Source organism: Thunnus maccoyii, chromosome 14 (genome assembly GCF_910596095.1).
Source record: "Thunnus maccoyii chromosome 14, fThuMac1.1, whole genome shotgun sequence".
NCBI lineage: Eukaryota > Metazoa > Chordata > Actinopteri > Scombriformes > Scombridae > Thunnus > Thunnus maccoyii.
This window is the reverse complement of record NC_056546.1, coordinates 24,724,030-24,749,135: the sequence shown is the minus strand read 5'-3', so window position 1 is coordinate 24,749,135 and position 25,106 is coordinate 24,724,030. Positions and strand designations below refer to the sequence as shown.

Here is a 25,106-nt window from a genome sequence, read left to right as displayed (position 1 = left end):
CTGTGCTTCAGGACTAAAGCCAGGATATCTACGCTCATAGCCTTTTGACCAGGACCTCATTAATCACACTCTTGCACATGACATAGAGTAATTACCCTCTGAGAAAGACACATACTGATACACACACACACACACACAGCATATAACACACTTTTGCACACGGTATGTGAAAGTATGCATAAATAGGCAGAACAAACGACATGAATTGCATTTACATGAACATATTTTTAACAGGTGTACTTTGCTTTGCAGCCTGAGTACACCTGAGCTGCACCGCTGAGTATTCACACACATAACCGCACACACACAGAGTGAGTTTCAAGGGTAGATCCTGCCACACATACTGTAGAGGGGTGTGTTTTTTCGAGGTGTTGGGCAGGTCATGGATCCCTCCTGCCCGGGGAGGGAGTCAGTCTGTCTAGGCATGATGAAATCCTCCACCTGTCCTCATTCATCAAGCCCACTACACATATTAATTATCACAAACCTTCAGACTTACAGCAGAGGACACACACACACACACACACACACACACACACACACACACACACACACACACACACACACACACACATACACATACACAGAGCCAACTCCCTCCCTCAGCCTCCCCCAGCAGACACCACTCCCTCAGACCTATACTTAAGTTAAATTTCAACTGTGGTGACCTGATACTGATGCTGGTTGTAAGTGCCCGTGGCACTACAAGTCAGCAGAGTATTTTCAGAGGACACCTAGATGTCAGTTATTGCTAGCAGGGTGTCCCAACCCAAACTTGACAGAGAGGGTGCAGTCATATCGATCACACTAGGGTGCAAAAGATTTCCTGGGTTGCATTTTTGTGTTTTGTCCATTTGGGTTTCATTCACCAATTACAAGAAAACCAGACCAGCTCAATAGCTTCTTTGTTGGGAAAATGGCCCTTTTCACAGCAGCAACTTTCCCAGGGACCTATTTGGGGTTACAAGTCTATAACTTGAATACACACAATAGGCAAACACTCATTGTTACTTGGGGCGGAAAAGGAACTGCAACTAACAATTTCTTCACTATTGATCGATCTGTCGCTTATTTTTCTGATTAATCACTTCATCCTTTAGTCTACAAGACTGAAAAATGGCCATCATGATTTCCCTGAGAACAAGATGATGCCTTTAAATTGTCTAACCAACCAAAGATATTTGATTCATTATATAATTAATATCATATAGAACAGAGAAAAGAACACATTGCATTTTTGCTTAATGATTTAACATTTAATAAAATCAAATCAAAATTGTTTCTTAGTTAATTCATTAATCAATTAAGTTTCTGTCCGTTGACAAACTTAATCAACTAATAATTTTAGGACTGGGTGGAAATTTCAGATGCAGAAATGAACAATCATGAAACGCTCTTGATTGTTGCTATTTTAGAGACCAGTTGTTCTGGTGTTTCCAGTCTCTCTGCATGTCACAAGTGAGTAACAGTAAAGCAAAAAGAACAACATAACAACTCTGTTTGTTGTCACTGTGTGCGAAAATTGCATCTCAAACAATTTGCCTGATCTTACCAGTTCTTCAGATATTGCAAAAAAGCAAAATGGACTTCCTGCTCCTGATTTAGTTTAATCTCCTAGGACTATCTGGTAAAACAAACAAACAAACAAAAAAAAACAGCAGCAAAGGTTATGGTAAACTGTCACACTGTCATGTTATAGGGTTTGGTAACAGGAGGATTTGCAGGGAAGTGGTGAGGGCGAAACAAATGTAGAATTTAGTTTAGCATCTCATGGCTGTGTTTTCTCTCAAGGGGTAGGAAATGGTGCTCGACAGCATCATATCTGTCCTTATCACGGGTCATAGTCAGTTCATTTTGTTATACGAGGCTTTATGAGCATGAGGAACTCCAGCTGTCAACATCCATCTCCTGATACACATAAAGCCTGGTGTTGTGGGGTCGTTGGATGTAATTGGTTTGGATTATAGAACCTGAACCTGCACTTTCAGCCATTTCACTGCCGTTTTTCTGTTGCCACTAGTGTTCAGATGACACAATTTTCACCTGTGCAGGCAAACTGGATCACAGTGAATGCATCAAATTGGAAACGTGATTGGTGTGCATGAACTGTAAGTCATTGTGTCTGTATGTGACAGTTGTCAAGCCTCCTCCCACACTGACTCAAGGATTCCCCCCGAGCCTGTCCTTAATTGAGAGGAGATCATTAGCTTGAGTATAGCCTTCTAATCTTTTTTTAAGCATTTTATAATAAGACGGAGACCAGCTTGTATCCGCTGAGAGCCTCTCTGAAGCCCACAAGATTAAAGTCCTCTAAATGACCGTCTTTGGTCCTCAGTTGAGATGTCTCCCCTTTAATCAGACATCAGTCCTCAGTGCTCCCCTTTTCCCTGACACCAGTCACACGAGCAGGGCTGAATGGCTCCAAAACCACTGGCCAATTAGAGGGGACACGGAAAAGATGAAAGCGCCATTATCGCACTGTCCTCAGCCATACGTCGAACCAATTAAGAACGGGGGCCTGGCGGTGAGTGCGGACAAAAAGGGGGGACACTGCTCCTCCTCCTCTTCTGCCCAGGGCGAAGCGAGAGTGAACAGAGGGAACAGTCAGCGTTGTGTGAAGGCGGTGACAGGACAGACACCGGGACAGTTAATTGATCTTCATTACGTTAATTATGGCTGTGATGTAGAGCGCAGAATGAAAAACGGGTCACACTGCCGTGCGATTCTCTCTCAATGTACCCTGTTAAGCTTTCTGCTGACCTTGAAACTAGTCTGGCAAGTAATGATGCCGCTTAAGCAAGCGTGTGTGTGTGTGTGCATAAATAGTTTGGCCTGTTTCACTACTTTTAAATCTCCAAAAAGCTGATGGTTATGTGCTGTAAATCTCCTGTAGTAGCCACATTTCCTCACCCTTCTCTTTTTATAGATTCTACTTTTCCTCATCGTGTTTGATGTAGGCTACCTTCTTACCTCATCAGAGTCTACTGAACCAGACTGGTTTCCCTATCCACGTGGTTTTTGTGCCTAAACCTAACCAACGGCGTTAAATGACACACGCAAAGTTTAAAATGTCCTAAAAGTGGTGTGCTATTAATATGACACCCCATGAGATCACGTCGGAACATATGCAAGGTCTGAATGTGAGTTTGTTTGTTTGTGAGTTTGTGTGACTTCCCCTTGTCCATTCCAGTGCACGGATGGCTGCACTGTCAGCAAGCCTGGCTTTGCCCTTGCATTTGAATAAACACCATCTGAGTTGGCTGGTTGTGTATAAAATCTGTCAGGAAGCTGCCACCCAGTGATCCCGGGACTCTGACCTCCGTCCCCAGGGAGTGGCTGACGGGACGTTGCAGTGACAGGGTGTCTCCTCTGTCGATCCGCACACTGATACGCCTTACATCCTTGTCCCTCTCCGCTCGCAACTCAAACGGCTTGCCGCTCTGCCCTATGCATTGGAAATGAGATGGGGTGCCTTAGGATGCAACGAATAGTCACGGGGACAGGATAAACACAAGCTTTGGAGGTGCCTGTCGCAAAGATTGATGGTTCCCTGGAATTTTTGTTGTCGTCTTGTCAGTACTATAAACTTTTCCCTGCTGAATAATTGAGTCCTTCAGCTGAGGAGTCATGTCAGTACTCTTTCAAAGTTTACACTGAGGCTCATGTACTTTCAGGGGTGTATCTCACTTTCTGAAAGCTGTAAATCAGAGAGTCGCGTAGATAAAAAGGAAGCTGAGGTTGTGAAATTCCACAACATAAAAATAAATTGGATTGACTACAAAGACTGCAAGTGGCTTCACTGATCAACATATTTCAAACAAACTTGCATTTGTTTGCCCTTCATGTAGCTATATCCTAATTATACTACATGATATTCAAACTCCCTTACTTGTTGCTCTCTGCATGAAGTCGCTGCCATCTGTCACCCCTGCCTCCGAGCTCATCACACCTGTTTTCAGTGCAGATTTTCACATGTGGAAAATGACTTCTCTGCATGGCTAAAAATATCAATTACTTGTTTACTGGAGTCTATAAAATGTCAGAAAACTGCAAACAACGGCACGATTTCCCAGAGCACAAGGTGACATCTTCAAAGGACTCATTTTGTCTGACCAGCAGTTCAAGATATAAAACACAGAAAAGCAGCTAAGCTTCATGTTTGAGAAGCAAGAAAGTAGATTTTTGCTTAATAAATTATTTAAGTGATTAACTGATTATCAAAATTGTTGGCAATTAATTTTCTGTCAACAGACTAATTAGCTAATTGGCTCAGCAATGGATAGAAATTTTGTGTAATAGTCACTGACATACTAAAGCTGAAATAAAAAAAAACATAACACACCCAGCAGCTGCTGCATCATTTCTTTGGAAATGAGTGCCCTGTTGTTTTTGGTCTCCCTTCATCTCTGTAGGTCAAAAACTGAGCAACTGTAAACTATAAAATAACAGCTGTCATTTTTTAATACTTTGCCTTCAGATCTTCAGATGTGGTAGAAATGCAGTTTTAGGTTTGTGTAGTGGAAAAGGTTTGGTAAGGAGAGTTTTTCTCTGTCTGATAGCTGTAAATCAGAGTCTCGTGTGGATTAAAAAAATGCTGAGGTTGTGCAATTCCAGCTGATGTACAACATACAAATGGCTTGAATTAACTACAAAGCCTGCAAGTGGACCCATTGATCAACACATTTCAAACAAATTCTTGTCCTTTCTTGGTCTCCTAATTATATTACATGGTATTCAAACCCTTACTTGTTACTCTCTGCATGGAAAATACACAAATCAGTGTCATCTGTCACCCCTGTCTCAGAGCTCGTCACACCCGTTGTCAAAACTGATTTTCACATGTGGAGCATGACTTCTCTGCATGGTTAAAAATATCTCATGTGCCACGACTGAAGGTCTGATTTTTTTATAGGTTACCAATTATGACAGCCCACCTTCACATATAGTATCACCACCACTGCTTGAGACTTTCCACTACTGGAAGAAAACACACTGCACACACACACACACACACTACTGACAGTTTTATCCCTGTTAAAGCCAAGGAAGGACATGATTCGCACAAAAGGCTAGTTGTTCCTAAAGAAACCTAATTAGCTCTAGCATTGTAGGCAAGAGTTTGCTGGTTATTAAATTGCATGAGTTATGGTGTAAATAGATTTTTCCTCCAGTGCTGTGTGTAAGGTAAGATGTGGTTTATTTAATTTTGAAACGTGTGAATGAACCATGAACTCCCCGATGCAATTACCTTTATGGTAACAAGCTTGCACTTTCATATATTGAAACATTAAGATGTATTTTCTTCACTCAACTTGCTCTGATGTACTCATGTAAACTTCACATTCATTTGTGTGTGTGTGTGTGTGTGAGAGATGGAGAACTGCATCATGCCCGCCAAACCCTGTCCACTTCCCACCAAGCACCGTGCTATAATTGATTGAAAAATGTACTGGATAAATGTGCTGGTATTTATATGTCGATGTGTGCTGATAGATTTGTCTGTACAATTGTTAGAATGATACAGACTATGTAATGGTGTTGCATGTAAATTAATGTTTTTAGTGTCTGGTGATTGTTCTGTGTACCTGCCCTGGGAAAACTGAAGATGGAAATTAGCTAATAGCTACATCTGGAATAAATCATCTCCTCTCATTTTGAGATGAATGTTTTTGTGCATGATCCTTGTTCAATAAACACTAATAATAATTATAATAATTTAAAAAGTTGCTCTCGCTCCAGTATCAACTTTCTGCTCACTCAGAGTGAAAACACATATTGCTCTGAATAATTTGAGATAATTGGTCTAATTTTTCTCATGCAGCCGCAGTCCAACACATTGGTCTATTCCTTCCCATAACCTTTGAGGACCAGAGCCTTGGCAGTAATTTAGTATTCAGATTTATACATAAGCACACACACAGAGGCCTAGATGTTGCAGCAAATCCCCCCCTCGTAGTATAGTCTATGGAAAACACCCATCAGATGGCCTTTTCTCTCACTCTTGATGGATTTAGTCTCACATGCTTTCTCTATGACTCTACAGTATGTTTGTATCTGACTCTGTCTCTCTGCCTCCTGGGAAATGGTGTTCACCCTCAAATTCTGCTAGAATCCTCCTTCCAGTGACTTTGTAAAAATGTAACAGAGGAGCAGGGTCAGTGCTAAGTCAGAACTAACCAGCCATGAGCAGCTAGTGTCCTGCTTCCTGTTTCTCCACTGGAATGACAGGGAGTCTGGCAGAGTTTTGACAGTCACTAGAAACACATTTATATGCCCCTTTGAGAGAGTGACTGTGTGGGTATCTATGTTGTAGCTGAGCTATCATCTCTCCCACAAGAGGTTGTCCCACTGTGTGTCATGGGGGTGCCAGTACATAGTTATAGCCCTGCTGTTATAGTGCTGTTATAATGGTTAACATTACTGTTTGTCAGGTCTGAATATCGAATGAAACTGAATATAGACAGTTATCCACAAACCTATGTATTGTTTTCACTGCCACAAAGGAGAAATTAATCTCTTGTTCATGTCAAACACCGTCTCTCGCTGGCGTCCGTAAAAATTACATTACCTATTAATTAAATTAACTAAATGCTGCTTCTCCATGTTTAGTTTTGACTCGGGAAACAGAAAGCAGACCTGTCCCAGACGACCTGAGAGGTCTGGATGGTTCATAACGTAGCAGCAGATCAGAAATGTATTTTGGCCATAAACCATTCAGTGCTTTATAAATCAACAGCAGTATTTTAAAATCAATTCTTTGACAGACAGGAAGCCAGTGTAAAGATCTGAGAACTGCAGTTATATGATCCACTTTCATGGTCTTAGTGAGGATTCAAACAGCAGTGTTCTGAATCAGCTGCAGCTGTCTGATCGATTTTTTAGTGAGACCTGTAAAGACACCGCTACAGTAGTCAAGTCTACTGAAGATAAACGCATGGAAAGGTTTTTCCAAATCCTGCTGAGACGTAAGTCCTTTAATTCTTGATATATTCTTCAGGTAATAATAGGCTGACTTTGTAATTGTGTTAATGTGGCTGTTGAAATTCAGGTCTGAGTCCATGACTACACCAAGATTGCTGGCTTGGTTTGTGGTTTTTAACATTATAAATTGAAGCTGGGCGCTGACTTTTAATCGTTCTTCCTCGGTTCCAAAAACGATTACTTCAGTTTTTTCTTTGTTTAATTGAAGAAAATTCTGACATATCTAATTATTTATTTGTTCAATGCACTTATTCGGTGCTTGTATTGGACAATAGCCCCCTGATGATAGGGTCATCATGGTAATCATGGTAACATATTTTGTTGTTTTCCATAATCTGAGCCAGTGGGAACATATAGATGAACAGAGAAGGACCTTGAATGGAGCCTTGGGCAACTCCTCAGGTCATATTTATCCATTCAGATGTGTAGTTACCTTTAGACACAAAGTAGTCCCTGCCCTTAAAGTAGGATTCAAACCAACAAATAATTAAAAGAATAAAGAAATACATTTAAAAATTTAAAAGTAATAATAAATAGTAAAAAAAAATATTCTTCACTGATGACATGGTTTATTACAGCACAATAATTCCTGTGCTTCTACTCATTTCATTCTTTTCAGAGAAAAGAAGCAGCATATCCAGCCTTATTCTGGCATATTTTAATGAAAATATTAGTGATTGGAACATATTGGAACATAATGAAAGGAAAAGATGGACAGCAGAGAAATGGATTATGCTTCAGTGGTTATAGAAGTTTCTATGGATGTTTTGATCATTTTTCTCCACTGTGAAAACTTAAAAGTTGAATTATGTTGTAACCAACCACCTTTCAAGCCAACAGAGGATTAGTGGTCCTTCAATACTCGAGATATTTCACTCTGAACCAAATGCCAATAGCACGAACCAAAAAGACCATCCATTGAGCCACACCACTAAATCATATGGAATAAATCTTAATTGCCTTTTTGTATGTTATGAGACAACTGAGTGGGAAATCAGTTGCAGTTGTTGTGTGTAATGCTGCACTGAGTACCTTGGTTTTGTCGAACAGGGCGTGGTTGTCCAAAAGCATCCGCCTCTCAAATCGAGCGTACCTCCTCAGGTCTCTCTCAAACTGCTGTGGAAGAAAAGAATCAATAGTCTGAAACCAAATATCTGTTTTACTTGCCTGTTTTTATGGCACTGAAAGGAAATTGTGATGCCTGAAAGCAATTTATCTTCCGGAGGACTTTATTCCTATTTATGTCATGAGCAAGAAGATATCAGACATTTCTGGTATTTCTCCATATTACTGACTAAACTTTCAAAGTATATCTGAAGGTATATTAACTGTCTAAAAAGTTCCTCTTAGTAAAAAAAAACAACAAAGAACTCCACCTTGACCTTGATGTTCTTCTGCCCAAGCACTATTTTATGACAAGATGTCAGTATAAACAAGAAATGATTAATCCTGAAATACAGTAACTTCTCTGTTTTACTTTTTTCCTACTCATGGATTCCACCTGCAGCTTCTTTACTGTCAATCAATCTCTATAATCCTTCATACCCTGGAGCCGGTCCAGCCCAGGAGAGCAAAGGCATAACGATCCATCGGTGGCGACACTAAGTCCACGCGCACTGCCCTCCAGCCCCTGCTGTCCCCTTCAGCACAGTTGAGACCTCCGTCCACTTGGCTGCCTTCCAAACGCAGGATCAGGAAGCCCTTTGCAAATTGGTCCATGGCCTCAAACCTGTGGTTGGGAAGCTTCGACATATCAAAGGTGGAGGCCTGGTAGTCACAGTAGAGCAGGATACCCTGGTGAAAAGGAGGAGGAGAGAATCAGGTCACTAAGTCACACTGTCTGTGATGCTTTATACCCACAATCGAAAGTGAATGAAAAACTGATGGGCCCGGCTTTCATATTATCCATCTTTTTATCACTTTTTCACAGAGGCCTGAGTTGTGATTTAAGTTGTTTTCACAGTGAAGACCAAGCTAGTGCCTCTTTAAACTACAGCTTTCAGTGTATCAATTATGGGACAGATATAAAATAAAAGTTAAACTTTGTATAAATCATTCAACTAAAATTATTAAAAGGTTTTTTTGCAGGGGTTTTAGCAAGTGAATTTAAGGAGGACAGCCAGTCTGTCTTGCTCAAGTAAGCACCCTAGGGTCCTGACAGCAAAAACCCGGTCACCTTTCATCTTTAGCCCAGACTTCAGAGCAGCCAAAAAGAGCTCAATCTGAGGATCAGAGCTTGCACACTAGCTGATAGAAGGTTAAAAGTTATTAAATATAATATGGAAGCCTTAAAGGTGATCAATAAAGTCTTTGATCAGTTTACTGTTGACTCCAAAATAAGATGCCACATTTGGATTATTATGGTCCCTTAGTCGTGGTCAAAAGCATTGAGTATATTTCCAGATCTGAGTCATGCCTTATTAGCATTGCAGCAATTAAGCTGAGAGGATGTAAAAGCCTGCATGTTCATCTCTGTGTCACTGACTGGCAATATTTTAAAATTTGTGTTTAAAAAGACTCGATTACTGGAATACTGCTCAAGGTCTAAACTTTGATCAAAAAGGACAGTTACATTAAAATGTTTGCATAGCTTGATTTATTCTTTATGAGATCATCAGCTCCACTTTTCTCCAGCCAATCAAAAAAACTGCTGTCACACATTGGCTGCGGAAAGTCTGAAGACATCCTGTGTTGTAAATCTACAAAATAAGTAATTTTCATTCACTCATTTAAGTAAATGGGGTTTTACTGGAAGATGCCACCCTGTTATTTGACAGATAAAATGAGAACAGTTCCTGAACAGGGGAACCAGCCCCTTGTTCGAAAACCTTGGGATCATTTGTGGCCAGATGCTGTACTTGAATGCAGCAGCCCAATCACAGAGCACCTCTCTGCTCCTCAATGAATCATAAGATCCTTTAAAATCTCAATGCAATTCATATAAAATGCTTTCCATGAGCACTATTATTTGCTTTAATGCACATTCTTCCTAATCTTGGAGATAAAAGGCAACTTAGATATAAGCCAGGAGGTATTGAAAATGGTTGAATTAAGGTTTCTGTAAATGAAGATAGTGTAGGTATTTAAAATAGTCATTTGAGGAATGAGAGGAATTCTTTGAGTATAATGTAGAGTGCCCTGGTGGATGGTCTGATTTGTGGTATGTTTGTAAAAAGAAAAGCCTGCACCCTCTTGTTACATAGGTGATATAGCTCTGGCCAGGAGATTAGTGCAACTGGCTACCTTGATTGTTGTTTGGCACATTTGTTCACTTTTTAGTGAAATGTCTTGACAACTATTGGGTGGATTACCATGAAATCTGATACAGACATTTATGTCCCCCTTTAGAATGAATTGGGAGGACTTTGGTGATCCCCTTTTCCTCTAGCGCCACCATCAGGTAAAAATTTTGGTTCATGAGCTAATACTACAATTAACTATTTTGTGTTGAGTGCTAATGTGTTAGCATGCTACAACACAAAACTAAGATGGTTATACCGTTATACCAGCTTAATATCTGCATGTTTTAGCATTGACATTGTGATCATTTTAGCATGCTGACATTGTTGACACTGCTGTGCCTATATTTAGAGCCTTACGGAACCACTTCCAGAACTGGCTGTAATTGATGGAAAAATCAAGCCAGCTTTGAGATGTAGCAAAGACTCATGTTGAAATTTGTAAAATGAATACATCACAATAAGATGCTCAGTGATTAAATCAAGAGCAAAGTCATTTTGGTTGGTTAAACTAAGCTTGAAAAAATGTGGCAACTATTGTCATGACTGGAAGCAGAGGTAAAGGGCTTTGGACGGCAGAAAAAGGACATAGACCACTGTGTTAACATCTGGTCAGACTTGTCATCAGTCTAATTTGAGTGGTGAAAAAAGTGGATGGTTGAGTGTTAGATCCAATAGAGAGAAGCGCCTCCAGTCAGCCATAGTGGATGGCTGAAGCCCATTCCCTGGTAAATGGCTCCACTCCTCAGATAATGGAAATCTCTGCCAAGTAAGATGTCAGTGTGTTGAAGAGAAAGAAGGAGAGGGGACCACTGATGGGAAACAAAGCCATAAGTGTAGAAAGGAGTGAAATGGAGTGAGTGCAAGAGAGTTAGAGTACAGGGTTGAATCTGTAAAAGAAAGTAAGAAATAGGTATATGAGTAGATAGTGGGAAAGACAGAAAAAGAGGGAGAGTGCGTGTGAATTGATTTTCTCCACGCCTCGCCCTGGCTGATTATGCTTCTCCCTGGATGCGGGAGTGTTGAGGCGATTAAGATTACAAATTGTCAATTTAATTCCAGCACCCAGCGTAATTGTTGGGATACTACTCTCCTCTCAGTGGCCATAAATCTGCTGCACTCTCCTTAAAGAGCAATAATTGGGGAAGCAAGTGCAGCAAGTAGCCACTCTGCCTGTCCAACCGATGACTGAGGTTAATCACAAAACATTAAACACCCTGTCAGCATAGCCCCAATAGCCTCTACTTAACAGTCCTGCCCGACCATCGACCCGCACAACTTATCAGATGAGGACAGCGCTTTCCAGTGGGCACTGAGAAAGAAAGTACTGAGAAATCCAAGGTGGTGACGCTGAAAAACTTGAGTGACACGTGGGGAGCAGATCTAAAAGAAATCGCCAGCCTCCCTTCTCACTTTCACTCCTCTAATTGTCTTCTGGGTGGGACTCATTTGTGGCACAGTTGCAGGCGAAAATTCCCGATGTCACCCACTGCTGCACCCCTGGACCGCTCTCCCTCTGCAATTACAGATAACCATTCACCTTCCAATAATAGGCAGGGAGAGGGACTCTTAAAGTCCCCTTTACATTCAGTAATAGCTTAGCTAAAGGCAGTGACAGTTCCCACTTAGATAATGAGGCCAGAATGACGGCATAAAAGCACTTAAATACTGACTAATCTGAAATTAAAATTCCCCCAAGCCACACTTGAGACAAGTTGTGGGAGAAGGTCTGCAGCCCATCGCATACATAAGGCCGCAAATGTAGGTCACTTCTCATTCCAGCAGATATTTCGGTCCCTCCTAGCAGTACATTTCTTTCAGCCTTGAATCATATGGATGCCTTCAGAGAAAAGTATTAATGAGTTATGGTGACAGTTGCACAGACCATTAAGTACCTGAATACAGATGCCCTTCATTCAATGAGGTTTGCGGCCCTCCTGCCTACGCACCTACATTAACAGTCGCACTGCTTCCTCTCGGTCTCTCTCTCTTTCTTTCTGACACACATACACTCACAAATCCACCATAAAAACAGGATGTCATGAAGTTACCGTCTCAGCATCGCCGGGGGCTGTTTAGCCCAATAGCGCTCTGTAATCATCGCCTACGCAGCAGGTAATGTCAGCGAGCATCTGAGAGTAAGCTTATTCCACCAGAACTGTTTACAGAGGGAATTACAGAGGAGGACAGCGGGAAGATAATCTTTTCCCCAAAGCTTCTCCTCTGAGCGTGGAAAAAAAAAAAAAAGTCAAGTGAACATGACTTTTGAAATTGTGATCTGAAAGCTGTGTTTTTTTTTTCTATTTGATTATTTACTCAGGGTCTTTTCTTAAGAGCGTGATGAGTGGTCGCAGCAGCCGTCGTGGCCACCTGCATCCAGAGGACAAGCGCAATGTTGTCATGGATTCGAGGCACTCTGATCTCATCTCGCAATTTCTCTGACTCACAGAGAGAGACTTCAAAACCTGCCTTCAAGTCGCAGATTAGCGTGTGTTGGCCGGGACCGTTTGAACTGCGTTTTGACTTTGATATGAAGTTTGAATGAAAGAGACTGATCACTGAAATTAAAGTGCAGAAGTCTGTGTGTTTGTGTCTGTCTGCATATGTGTGTGTGTGTGTATGGGTATCCTATGAAGTAGCCATTACTGCTCAGATTTTATTTAGATCTCAAAGTGACTAACTCCATGTGACTGCAAAATAACCTCAGCTGTATGGGCAACTCTGCCTGAAGCGTTTATTCAACCAAAGGGAAAACTCTCGGATCCCTAACCACATTGACTCGGACCGAATGCGGAACAATAAAACTGAGCTGAATCGCATTATAATGGCGGCAATGCATACAGAGCTTCAGAAAGCAGCACTTATACAGTATTTAGAGACAGAGATGATAGATGGATGGTAGATGAAACATGGCCCTCTCCGTCTCTCCGTCTCTCTGTTGCTATTACCAGGGCCAAGCTGAATCTCATCTGTCTGCCACTGAAGCTGGTAGCTGACCTTGCCTCTGCCCCCAAGTTATGCTTTCAGAATATCAGCAGGAGGAGGAGGGGGAAAAATGATGAACCCATTTTTACAAGGACGTTTCTAGATAGATGTATTTTTAACTCCCTGCAGGCTGGAGAGGGGTACGCTAAGGGGTGGGGAGGGGGGAAGGAGGGGGTTGCAGGAACTGCCCGTGATATTAGGCCTGAGTGAAGACACGTGGGCCCCTGGGGGTTCGATTGCAGATGACAAGGTTACACGACTTAGAGTCAACCTCTGCTACCTCCACTTAATCACTGTCTCTTGTGTCCTCGTCCCTGCAGACCGGTCCCTCTCCATCCCTGTTCCATCCAGCATGCTGAGAAGAAAGCTTCCGGCCGTATCATGCTGTCCCTTCTTAAGCTCCTAAAGCCTTTTTAACACCTGCCTTACCCACCTAATTCACATCCATCCTTACTCCTTATTCCCACGCATTCACACATGCTTTCGCACCTTCACCTCGCTCTCTCTACCTATAGTGAACAAAAATGGCTGCAAGTGGTGAAAGCTCCACGATAACATACAGTAAGTAGGAGGTAATTATTGTCAGGAAGGACCTCTGAAGGAGCGGAGGCATGTGGAGGTGTGGAAGGAAGAGAGACAGAGAATGGAGGGATTTATTTTTATACCCAGTGATGACAAAAAAAAAAAAAAAAAGAAGCTAGCAGCCATAGAGCCATAGTAGGCAGCGCGGTCCTGCTCTTCATCAAACACTTGTCTTCTCTCATGACCCTCTCCAACTACGCATTTATCTGAGGGAGAAGACAGTGTTGACAAAGAAAAGGCCTTCCACATCCCCCTCCCTTGTTTTTTTATAGAATGTCATATTGTTCAAGTGATATTGTCCATTATGTATTTACATTGGCCTGAAAGATCCAGGTTTCCTTGTAACAAGTGTCATCATGGAAAAGTATCAACTGTCTGCATGACATAAAACAAAAACTCAAAACTCACATACCATATGGACATTAAAAAGGTAAGTGTAATTGTTCCTCCATGAAAATCCATAGTCCTCTTTTTGCATTCCAAATTTCCATCAAACTTAATTCAATTAGCAAAGAATGAACAAGAATGCAGAAATTATATTCGATAAAACCTTTGGCCTTGACCTCATCAATTAGATGGATTTATAGGGATGGAGGCCTATAAATAGCAGCCAATCGAAGATCCCTCTATGGACCAAAGACAGGTCCTTCACACTGGTGGCAATAGAGTGGTAGAGGAATGAAGCTGCAAAGCAGCACAGACTGCAATGACTGCAATGACAGCAGAGAGACCAAACAGATAAGGTGTTTTAAATGTTTTCCAGCTAAGATGATCTTTGGATGATGGGAAAGCCTGCAAAAAATCCCAATGAAAATATTGGATAATAATGATAATTGTCTTCCTGCTTGAACTAGAGCTGCTTTATTGTGAGGCTTTAGCAGTCTGACTTAGCCAAAGTGGCTAATTCCCTCTTTGTGTTTATATAGACAGTAATTTCTTGCTCAGCAGTGCCAAAGGGGATACTTCCTGGAAGTCATGGGTTTATTGCCAGAACAAAACACCAGCAAACAGCAGTTGATACAGTTAACTCTGATGAAGCCTCATATTACCTTCAGCTGAACTTCAGAATACATTTTTCCACAGATTGAGGACTGTGGATTTTACCACCAATCTTGTATAGTGTAGTCAGTCTACAGAGGTATCGCTTCATGGCCAGTATGGAGAGGAGAAACAATTACAAAGACCCACAACTCTTTCAACGTACGTGTCAGTGTATATATCTCCAAAATGATAATGCGTATTAAAGCTAATCCATTTGGCTTGTTAATGGTTTGTTTTGCTTAGGAAATAGCAGAATGTCCTCATCTCATAAAGGAACATTTAGTCCATCAGCTGAAAAAATCAAAATTGTTTGGAGATAAATGGTTTTCACTGAGCTGCGACAATATGACGTGAGTTTTATATTCAGATAAACTTTAAAAAAAAAAAAAAAAAGCCAACCTATCCTTTAAAGCAGTGGTTCTCAAACTGGAGTGCAGAGGCCACTGAGTGCACACATATTGACACACACAATGCAAGTATTACTGATCCAGAGCCGACATCAGTTCAACTGACAGTTTGACAGTGTCTGCTGTGAAAAAGGCTTATGAATTTAATTCATTTGGGAAGGATAAGGAAACAAGAGTGCTCTGATGCTTTGACAGGGGGGCCGTGTTATCGTCCAAAACAGGGGGCAGGAGAGAAAAAGTTTACTGCTACTGCTACTACTACTGCCTTAAAACCTGTTGATCCTCAAAGCTCACAAATGGCATAGTCATTACTGATGAATAAAACATCCAATTCCATTTATATCTTCATTAGAATGTTTACTCCTTTATTTCTGATCCGTGTTTGCCAATTAGCTAATCAATATTTGTTTAACTTGCAGACATTAAATTGACTTTGAAAGCCTTGGCAATATTTTCCTCTCTGGGACTGCGTCTGCACGTGTAAATAAAAGTATCACTAACTGAGATTTTTCATTTTGTTTGAATTTAAAAAGGTGCGGCACTGCTGAAATTTCCATTCAAATATGCTCTTGCTAAGATTGAGAGGTGGATGAGGTAAAAGCAGTGGTAAAAATGGAACTAATATGTAAGTAAATATGAACACGCTGGACTTTTGTCTGCACAATTGTGATTAAGACCTCAATTTAAGGTACAGTAATTAGATAAATGTGTTTACACGCTCTGAGTTTTAATTGGACATTTCTGCAGCACGCTGATATTTGTCATATAACTGCGATATTAGCAGCAAATAATTTTCATCATTTGAGTGCAGCCAGCGATGAAACCATTATGTGTATGTAAACATAGCCCGCCATTAACATCGCCTGAGTGTTTTTATCTCCTGCCTACACATTTTCTCTCTATTCTCGCTTTCTCTCTGCTTTAATCAGCCTCTATCTGTCTGTTTCTCTCTCTCTGTCTCTCTTTCACATTTATCCTCTCTTCTCCCTTTTCCCTCCTCTCTCACACACACCTCTCTTTTTGTGCCCATTTTCCATTAAAGGATCCATTTTCCATTAAGGGGTCTCTACTGCTGCCCATGGTCCTTAAAAGCCTTGCTGAAAGTTCTCAAAGTAACCTGTTAAATTGTACCATTTCTCTTTTACCTGATTCACTCACCTTTTGCCAATTTCTTTCCATTAAAGGCGGCTGAATCGGAGGAACCTGGACCACCTTTTTCTCTAAATCTTTATAAAAAGCCTTCAGTAAGTTTTCAAGGACACATTTGTGAATGATGGAAAAGTGACCGACTCCATTTAATTCCTTATTAGCAAAACATACTGCATGTGCTGCGGTCAGAGATATGCCCTTAATGCAAGAATTCTTCATATTTTACTCAAGGAAAAACCTGATGAGAGCTTGCACTGCAGTGGATAGAATTGGATGTATTAGGTTTTTCTCATATATCCAGATAGTGCTATCAATTTTAAATCATATTATATACCCATATTCAAGGACATTATGACAAATCCGTTCACAATCACTTCTTCCATCTTTAGTGATTCATTCACAGTATAAAATCATTTGACAGCATGGCATGCGTGCAAAAATGACTTTCCAGTTCAATTAAGTTGAGTTTGGTGTTTTCAGCAGTAACTTTGGGTCAGAACACATGCCAAGACACAAATCAAACTCTTGTGTCTTCACTTGTGTGTTGGTATGTTTCTGTGTGTGTTTGTTGCCGAGCTCTGTCACATGTCATATATCAGCTAACTAACATTGTTGTTTTTTCAGTTACTTCTGTTAGCTATACAACACCTGGAAGTAACTGGGTGTAAATATTTATAATAACTCAACTCTACATAAGAACAAATGTTTGTGGTGTAACTAGATTTAATTTAGTGGTGTATACATGTCCACTTCATAAACTCTTCTGTTATAACAAGACCAAGTTTAGAACTTACACACAGCTGCTGTAGCCGGCTCCTGTACAATATAATGCAATCAATAACCACAGCCCTGTAACAGATACTACCTTGCAGGTTTGAAATATTATATTTGTATCGAGACTCAAGAGCTGTTATTTTGACTTTACTGTAATTCAAGGCTGTAGTTTGTGGACATGTTGTACAGGACTACATTACTCTATGTTGTACTGATGATCATGGTATTCTGTCTGCTCAAAGTACATTATGTATCCATCTAAAAGAGGGTAGGACATAAGCTAGTTTTAATTAAAAAGTGATTGATTATGCATGCAGGACATGGCACAGATGGAACATGAACTTATGATATGACCAAAATCTCATATCCCGATATGGGTCATTTCATATCCCGATAACGATACCTATCCTGATATAGTACATTTTAATTTGATAAATAAATAGCTGCTCTGTGCAAAATTAAATGTTCAAACAGTGCTCTGATCTCCTACTTGCAGAATAAACATCCACAAGCAACACTTAAGCACTACAAAAGTACAGGAAAGTAGTCTGCACTGTTCTGTTATGTTGTCCACAGAAATGTGCTGTTGTATTTAGCTTAATCTATAATAACCCATGAAACACTCAGTGGTTTTTCCAAAATGTATCTTAAATCCATTCATTTGGATTTAAACCGTTAGAGCCAACTAACAATATAAACTGAAGGTAGAACTCTGAACTTGATTCACACATCATGGCTCAGAACATCTTCATTACTGTCCTCCAGCCAGTAGTGACTGGAGGAGTTGCCAAAATGAAAATATGCCAAAATGCAGCTTTAAAGTTTAAATAAATTAATTGGCATTGCCCTTAAAGGGTGGCCAAGTGATGAGAGAAAATTTCCTGGAACTTGAAAGTGTGTTTTGCTTTACCAATAGTCCATCAACAGCTCAACTCCAGCTCGGCTCAGCTGTCTGCTTGACATTAACAACTTTATTTATTTATTTATTTTTTCAAATAAACTGACTGACTGAAGAGACTTGTGGGGATACACGCGCCTTTCAGTGAGTTAGTGCATAAAAAAGGAAGAAGCCACATACTTACTTGATCTTTCAGTCTATCGATAACGTTGAGAAGCAGACTGTCTTCCGTCCCCGTCTCAAGTGCGGTCACGATAAAGTCTACGTCATGGCCAAACTCCTTCCCCCTGGAGATAAAGACATAGCACTGGTAACCACTCACTGTGTCCAGGAGGTAATGAAAAGAATTATCTTTTAGTCACAGCCCTTAACTGATGAAGAGGGAAGGTGGCAAACTGTGCTGTTAAAAGCACAGGCCATACTAATAGCAATGACTTTTTTTCATTATTCAAACAAGTCATTTCTCCTAGGTTGCTAAGTGTAAAAGATCTTTTTTTTTTGTTGCCTCAGCTGTCAGAGCTTTAATTTTATGAGAGTCATCATTTTCTACTTGGATCAGTGTCATAAAGCAGACCCATATGGAGCCCGGGCTTACACAATGCATTTTCTCTGTCAGCACAACTGCAGGCAGGGAGTGTTTATCAAGTGATTATCAAGCAGGAACACAGTGAAAAGCTCAGAAAACAACCTCTGCATGTGCATAAGATATGTACACAAAAGGCATATCAAAGCGTCTGTCTGGGATCAGCTGCATCATTTTTAAAATCGCTGCTGTTATTCAGGACACTTGTGTCTCCATTTCTGAGGATGCAGCTTGAGATTAATTAACATCAGACTATTTATTCCGTTGGTTCTTTCACATACACTGGATTAGAAAGCTGACTTGGTTAAAGCAGGTTTATGATTTCAGGGTTTAGATATGTCTTCTTACAATATGTAATATCTATGAACACTGAAAACTTATTTCTGTGAGGATAACACTGTCAGTAATGAGGCAGTGTAAAATGTAAATCCGTGCCATTTGGTTATCAAAATCTTATTTTGAATTTCAAATAAGCATGTTTATCCCTGTGTGAAGTTGCCACACCCAGCCAAATCAGGAGGCTGTGAGTGTATAAAAATATTTGTGTCGTCTCCCTCAGCGGCGTACATTTCTGAGCTGACATGTACTTATCTGTGTATGTGTTTCACTGTGCACTATTATTTAACCTATCTGCTGTCTGCTCCTCAAAAGAAACATGATTTGTAGACAGTAATGAGATAGGAGTTCATGTGCACATACACCTCTAGAATAAAATTTATAGACCAGTTATAGCGACTAGCTTGCTAACTGTCAACAGCAGTTAGCAAGCCAGTTATCTAGCTATTGTGACTTACTAGCGCCGGTGTTGCCAGATCAACCAGGTCTATGGAAACAAGCCCAAAAGAAGCAACTTGGCGCTAAACAGGCAACCACAATGTGTGAGAGAGAGGCCACTTGATCAATTTATTTACAACAGTAGGCCACACCCATGTGTATCAACACTGTAAGTTGGTGTCTGTGTTTGAACTTACATCCAGATTCACAAATATATAGTAAAGCTTGTTGACGTCTGTATTTTATGTTTCCTATGAAAATCTCACTAATACCAATGATTGATGACACATGACATGAATAAAATAAGAAAATGGTGGCTTAAAAAATGGTGACAGACACATGTGACTGATTGGAAACAGTGTAATGATGAGTGAATTTGTGTGTGCCACCTGCCCAAGGTGTTTTCCTGTCTTGCATGCTCATACATGCTCTAAAATAACGAGGAGGACTCTCAGATGGAATGATGAAAAGAAACACTGAGTTCCTCATATGGCAGATTTTTCATCCGTCATGAAAGTGAGAACAATGCTGGCACAAACACACAGCAAACACAGTCCACGAGTGCTAAAGTTGCCCCTCAGATGACAGAACCTTCCCCCCTTCAGGCTGCGATACACTGAGGTTGGCCACCGCCTCAGCTCTCTACACCACTGCTAAAAAAAATAAAAAAATAAAAAAAGGCCAGGCACCATTTCAAACCGATCATTACCTAACACCCACTCACACACAAGCGCACTCACAAACCTTTGAGAAACAATAGGCGAAATCATACAGACATAAGCACAGCAAACACAAAGTGGAATGACAAGAAATGTTGAGGCTGATATGGCTCCAAAGAAGCCTCAGCTGCTGCGAGGCTCCGTGTCTGATCTCTCCTTGCCGCTTCTAACAAATGAGTGACGGCAGCGGGAGGGAGGAACATTAAAGGAATGGAGAGAGGCTGTGAATGGCTTGTGGGAAAGCTTCAAAAGGTCACCGTGGCTAATTCAGGGAGCAAGAGCGTATTAAAAAAAACAGCCATTTGAGCTCCACAAGGTATGATAATGTTAATGGTTAGCGTTAGTGGCAGAGAGCACATACCCCTGTGGTATTGACGGAACGAGTGCCTGACTCACAGGTTCACTCAGCAGATGCCGTTTCAGTCACAGTCATTTAATTTGCATTCTGAATGTATATAATTTATTCTCGTCTAAAATAATAGATGTGAGAATGTTCACTTTCACACTTGTGTTTATACTCAGTGGAATTTTTGTAGGTCTTTATGTGGAAAGTTGACACTTCTTTAATGAGTTGACTGGTAGGACACAGCTATTTGAGAATGCATCACAGATTTCCATTTGCTGAATGAGCAACTTTTCCTCCAAACCTCCCAACTCTGTTAATTGGCAACGCTGAGATTCCACAACACTTCCAGCTTGTACAGTGCCCTCAAGTTGTTAAGTGAATCTCACTGCTAGCCTTTGCTGTGCTGGCAAAACTCACTCGAGTGCACTGCATAAATGTGTGCCATGAATAGCAAAAAACCAAAGAGGGAGAGAGACAGAGAGATCGTCAGCATGAATTCCTTTTACCTCCAATCAGCGCTTAAAAACAGATGGATGCATGTGTGTGTGTGTGTGTGTGTGTGTGTGTGTGTGTGAGGGGCTAACATGGGAATTGGCAGTTATTTGAGGAGAAGACACCCTGGCATTACACTTTTCATCTTTTTCCTGATTGCAATGGAGCATTAGTACATGCCAGGTCTGTGCAGATAGCAGCTCTAATTCAACCCCAGTCAGCGGAAAAGTAGACAACAGCATGTCAGACACGCTCTCTCCAGCAAAGAGGGTGTTTTTCCTCCTCCTCTTCCCTGCCTCTGATGGTGCACCTTCACAACACTGTTTTTATTTGAGCATGTCCTCCCAAGACCCTATAGGTCGTAATTTCAGTCACCAAAAATAACCTATAGTTACGTTTGAGTGACAGACGCCATCTAGCAACTGTAATAATTATGTAATTATTACATTTTTTAAAAAACGTAACACGGCGTTTACTGTTGCCATGACGATGAAGATTATCTAATTTCAGGAAGTAGTAACCACATTTCAAGTGATCATTTTAACCCAAACCATGATCTTTCCCTAACCAAGTGTTTTTTGTGCCTAAACCCAACCAGACCTTAACCACAGCGTTGTCACACCATAAAACAATTATTTATTAACAGTGATTTCAGTTTTGGAAAGCAGCATCTTACACTCCAATGGGTTGTTCTGGAGTGCAGATACAAATGACCTATGTGGTCATTTAATTTGGAGAACTTTTTTTATTTAGCATTAGGCGTCCACTCCTGCTCCAGCGGGAAGATTCGGCTGAGAATATTAGCTTCGAGTGACTGTCAAGTCACTGTGCGCCATAACACCGCTTGTGTTCCTTTAAATTAAGTGCAACAGCAGAGCAACAGATCTGTCTGGTGTGAATTTAGCCAGTGTACTCTTTTATTGCGTGAGGGAAAATGTTAAATTATTGAGTGTTTTTGCACAAAGCCTATAAAATATACATGGTTATTTACAAATTTGTGTGGACGACAGGACGACATGTATGAATAATACAGATGTGGGAAGTGTTGTTGCTGCTGCTGCTGGAAATCTCACAGAGTCTGCAGGGAGGAGGAAAGTTCAGTGGCAGTTAAAAGTAGCTGGTCAGGGAAAAGGAACGGCTTGGTTTGCAGCGATGCATCATTTCACCTTCTATCTTCCACCGCTATCTAAGTTTTCCTGCTAACAGAGAAAAACAAGGTCATAGTCGGGAAGATATGACATAAAAACAAGAAAAAGCGTAGTGTACGTGAGTTATAGCTCATGATCAGACAGCGTGTTTCGCTTGTTCCACTGCAAGCTGTTAATAGAGTTGGTTTTAAAAAATCATGACACCCTGAACTAAACTGATAAAATTTGCTTATCTCGGTTGTTGTTCAAGAGAAACAATCCAGTGAGACTCAGCCTGTGTTTGAGGATTTCAGAGCAGACAGCATTGCCCCATCATCCGTGTCACTTTGAGTCGTAGGCCTATTCCAGACAATCTGATGTTAAATAAGATCCACAGCGGGGACATGCCGGCTTCACACCGACATAAATACAGTGCTCCGCTGACACCGCGTGAGCCTTTCACACGCAGCAGTGGTAGAAGCTGTATTTTCAAGCCTAATCTATTTTTAATCCTCCCCCCAAACAAAACCGCTTAAGACTTGTCACCCGCCTTCCACAGCTGTCCTTTCAATAAGGCTAATGTCAGTGGCATCAACAAATCCTCGCCATGCTGTTTCCCTCTGAAGTGGCTGACAGCTTGAGTTTACTGGAGCACGGCGCTTATTTCATGAAACTTTTGGGAGTCGAGTTTCTTCTTTGTGTATGTTATCCAGAGATGAAAGATTTTCCAAAGCCAAGTATGTCTATTTAAAGAGGTATATAGTATGTGTGTGTGTGTGTGTGTTTCCATTTTTTGACAAAGGCTATCGGCTGGAAAGATGAAGCTAATAAGAGACTCGGAGCATCACGCTGGAAATGATAGGTAATTAAATCGAGCTTTGACAGGACTTTAGAAGGGAACATTTTCAAATATGTCACCCTGAAGAGAATTAGTGGGTTATTAGTGGTGCTGCTGGCATCTTAGAGAGCATATGAACTATTTTGGTGTAATAGGCCTTATAACAGCACCCGCTGTGTTTAAACCATGTCTGGAGAATCTGCTTTTCAACAAGATAAAGGTAAATTACTTACTTACTGACTAATAATGTACAAGTCATCATTCTTCAATTATAGCTCTGTGTGATTCCAGTTAAGTTTCACGTAATGCTCCCCGAGCCTGCGCCGAATATGAGATGAAGTAAATGTGTGCTTCATCTCTCTGAGTTTGAAGCCGTAAAAGCTCTCTCATAGGCCCCTTTACACTTTGCAGCAGACTCCTGGCCCATAAATCTTCAAAATCTGTTCCTCCCTTTCATTCTTGATGTTAACTATCCATGATGCTCTAATCACTTTCCTCATCTCTTTTACCACATTTTCCCCTTGAGGAGTGGTTATTTACATAATCAGATATCATTCCAGCTGTCATTTATCCTTTTGAAGATTACAGATATTGGATTTTTTTTTTTTTTCTTGTGCTCTTTGATACCATCTTTACTCAGGAAAGTTGTGGACGTATAACCACTGTGACAAACTAATATACACCATGATGCAGACATAAAAGCCACACTATGTGACTTTGAGAAGAAATAACACTATCTTACCTTTTGCAAATGAAAAGCTGAGTAAAAACGCACCTTTGCTCAATTTAATTTTTACTGCTACAGCTTTATTTGCTCTTACGTTTGATCCGACCTATATCTTTTGGTGGCTAATGGTAGTGAATGTTTATAACTTTATAATTGTCTTATATCCATAAAACACACTAGTTCTAATCAGGTTTTAAGTGTGGAGTGTGTTCACACTGGAAAAGTGACTAAATAAAGTATAGTCAAAGCAGTCAGCATGCAGAGTAAGAAAGTGATTTTTAAATGTGCTGTTGATGGACACTGTTCTCCCACACAGCCACTCACAGCTGGAAAATAAACATAAAACTAATTGAGGATGGTGTTAAAAAAAGCTCCAAAAACATGTCAGAAAACAAATAACTATCAAATATTTATTAAAAAAAAATATTTTGTCATCTTTCGATTAGGTTTAATTAGCAGTAGCAGTGTAAAATCACAGATTCATTAACGTATGATTCCTCTTATTTCAGTTAAAGGTGATTTAATTAAGACTTTAGATATTTACTAATGATGAAGATGAATATCCGCTATGAGGTGATATCACTGAGCAGTACGATCACTCTCAACCACACTGTGCTGCCTGTAGCCCTTTTGTTGTTATTTCTGCAATACCCTGTGTTGTCAAGGTATGGTCCAGAACTCCGCCCCGCCCACCATCCAGCCGAGGTTATAAAGTGGCGTGATTCAAACAGCGGCCAGACAGATTCAGCCAGGGACGGATGATCCTGCAGCCGCTTCCAGCCAGACCAAATCCGAAGCAGTACCGGTTAAAACCGAAAAGTCTGCGTTCCTTCGCACCAAGAGAGTGGAACAGAGATTGAGCAAAAACAACCATAAACATAGGTTTGGCGTTTGGGAGACATAGAATTAAAGGGGCCAAAGGACTGAAACTAACTCTGTCTCTCCTTCCTCTCCCTCTGGCAGCTCCACCTCACTGTCTTCCAGCTCCTCGCCATCCCCCATAAGGGATCAAGAGGCTGGAAGGACCCTCGCTGGCCTCGCTCAACTCTCTGTAACTCTGAAAATAAACACAACACAGTCTCTTCATCTCTTGTACATATTTCTACAGGCTTAGGAAACAGGACGGGAGGTTTTAGTAGTGGCTTACACTGAATTTGTTTTGGAGTGTCACTTACCCCCTATCGGCCAGAAAAGTTAGTTGTAGATGCTTTAAGTACGTTGATTTCTTGTATACTAACTGCAAAAACAGTATACCGTAAAGATATAGCATAATATATTATTAGTATTAGTATATAGAGTATATACACAATTAGCATGTAGCATAGAATTGGGCCACAGCTTATGACACTTACCCATTTGTGCTACTGTTACAACTGCTTAGTATTTTACTGTAGCTAAATGCTTAATAGTGGTTTAGGGTTAAGGTAAGCATTATCTCATTATT

The 25,106-nt window shown here is 40.7% G+C and overlaps 1 protein-coding gene across 1 annotated transcript in view; it reads right to left on the bottom strand.

The window, feature by feature from the left end:
- Positions 1-25,106, bottom strand: part of dntt (deoxynucleotidyltransferase, terminal) — an 81,928-nt gene that overhangs the window by 23,370 nt on the left and 33,452 nt on the right. The window contains exons 8-10 of the mRNA XM_042434264.1: positions 18,241-18,343; positions 8,527-8,775; positions 8,014-8,097 (exon numbers count right to left, since the gene is read on the bottom strand). Of these exons, the coding sequence (XP_042290198.1) occupies positions 8,014-8,097; positions 8,527-8,775; positions 18,241-18,343 (436 nt within the window). The remainder of the gene's footprint in view (positions 1-8,013; positions 8,098-8,526; positions 8,776-18,240; positions 18,344-25,106) is intronic.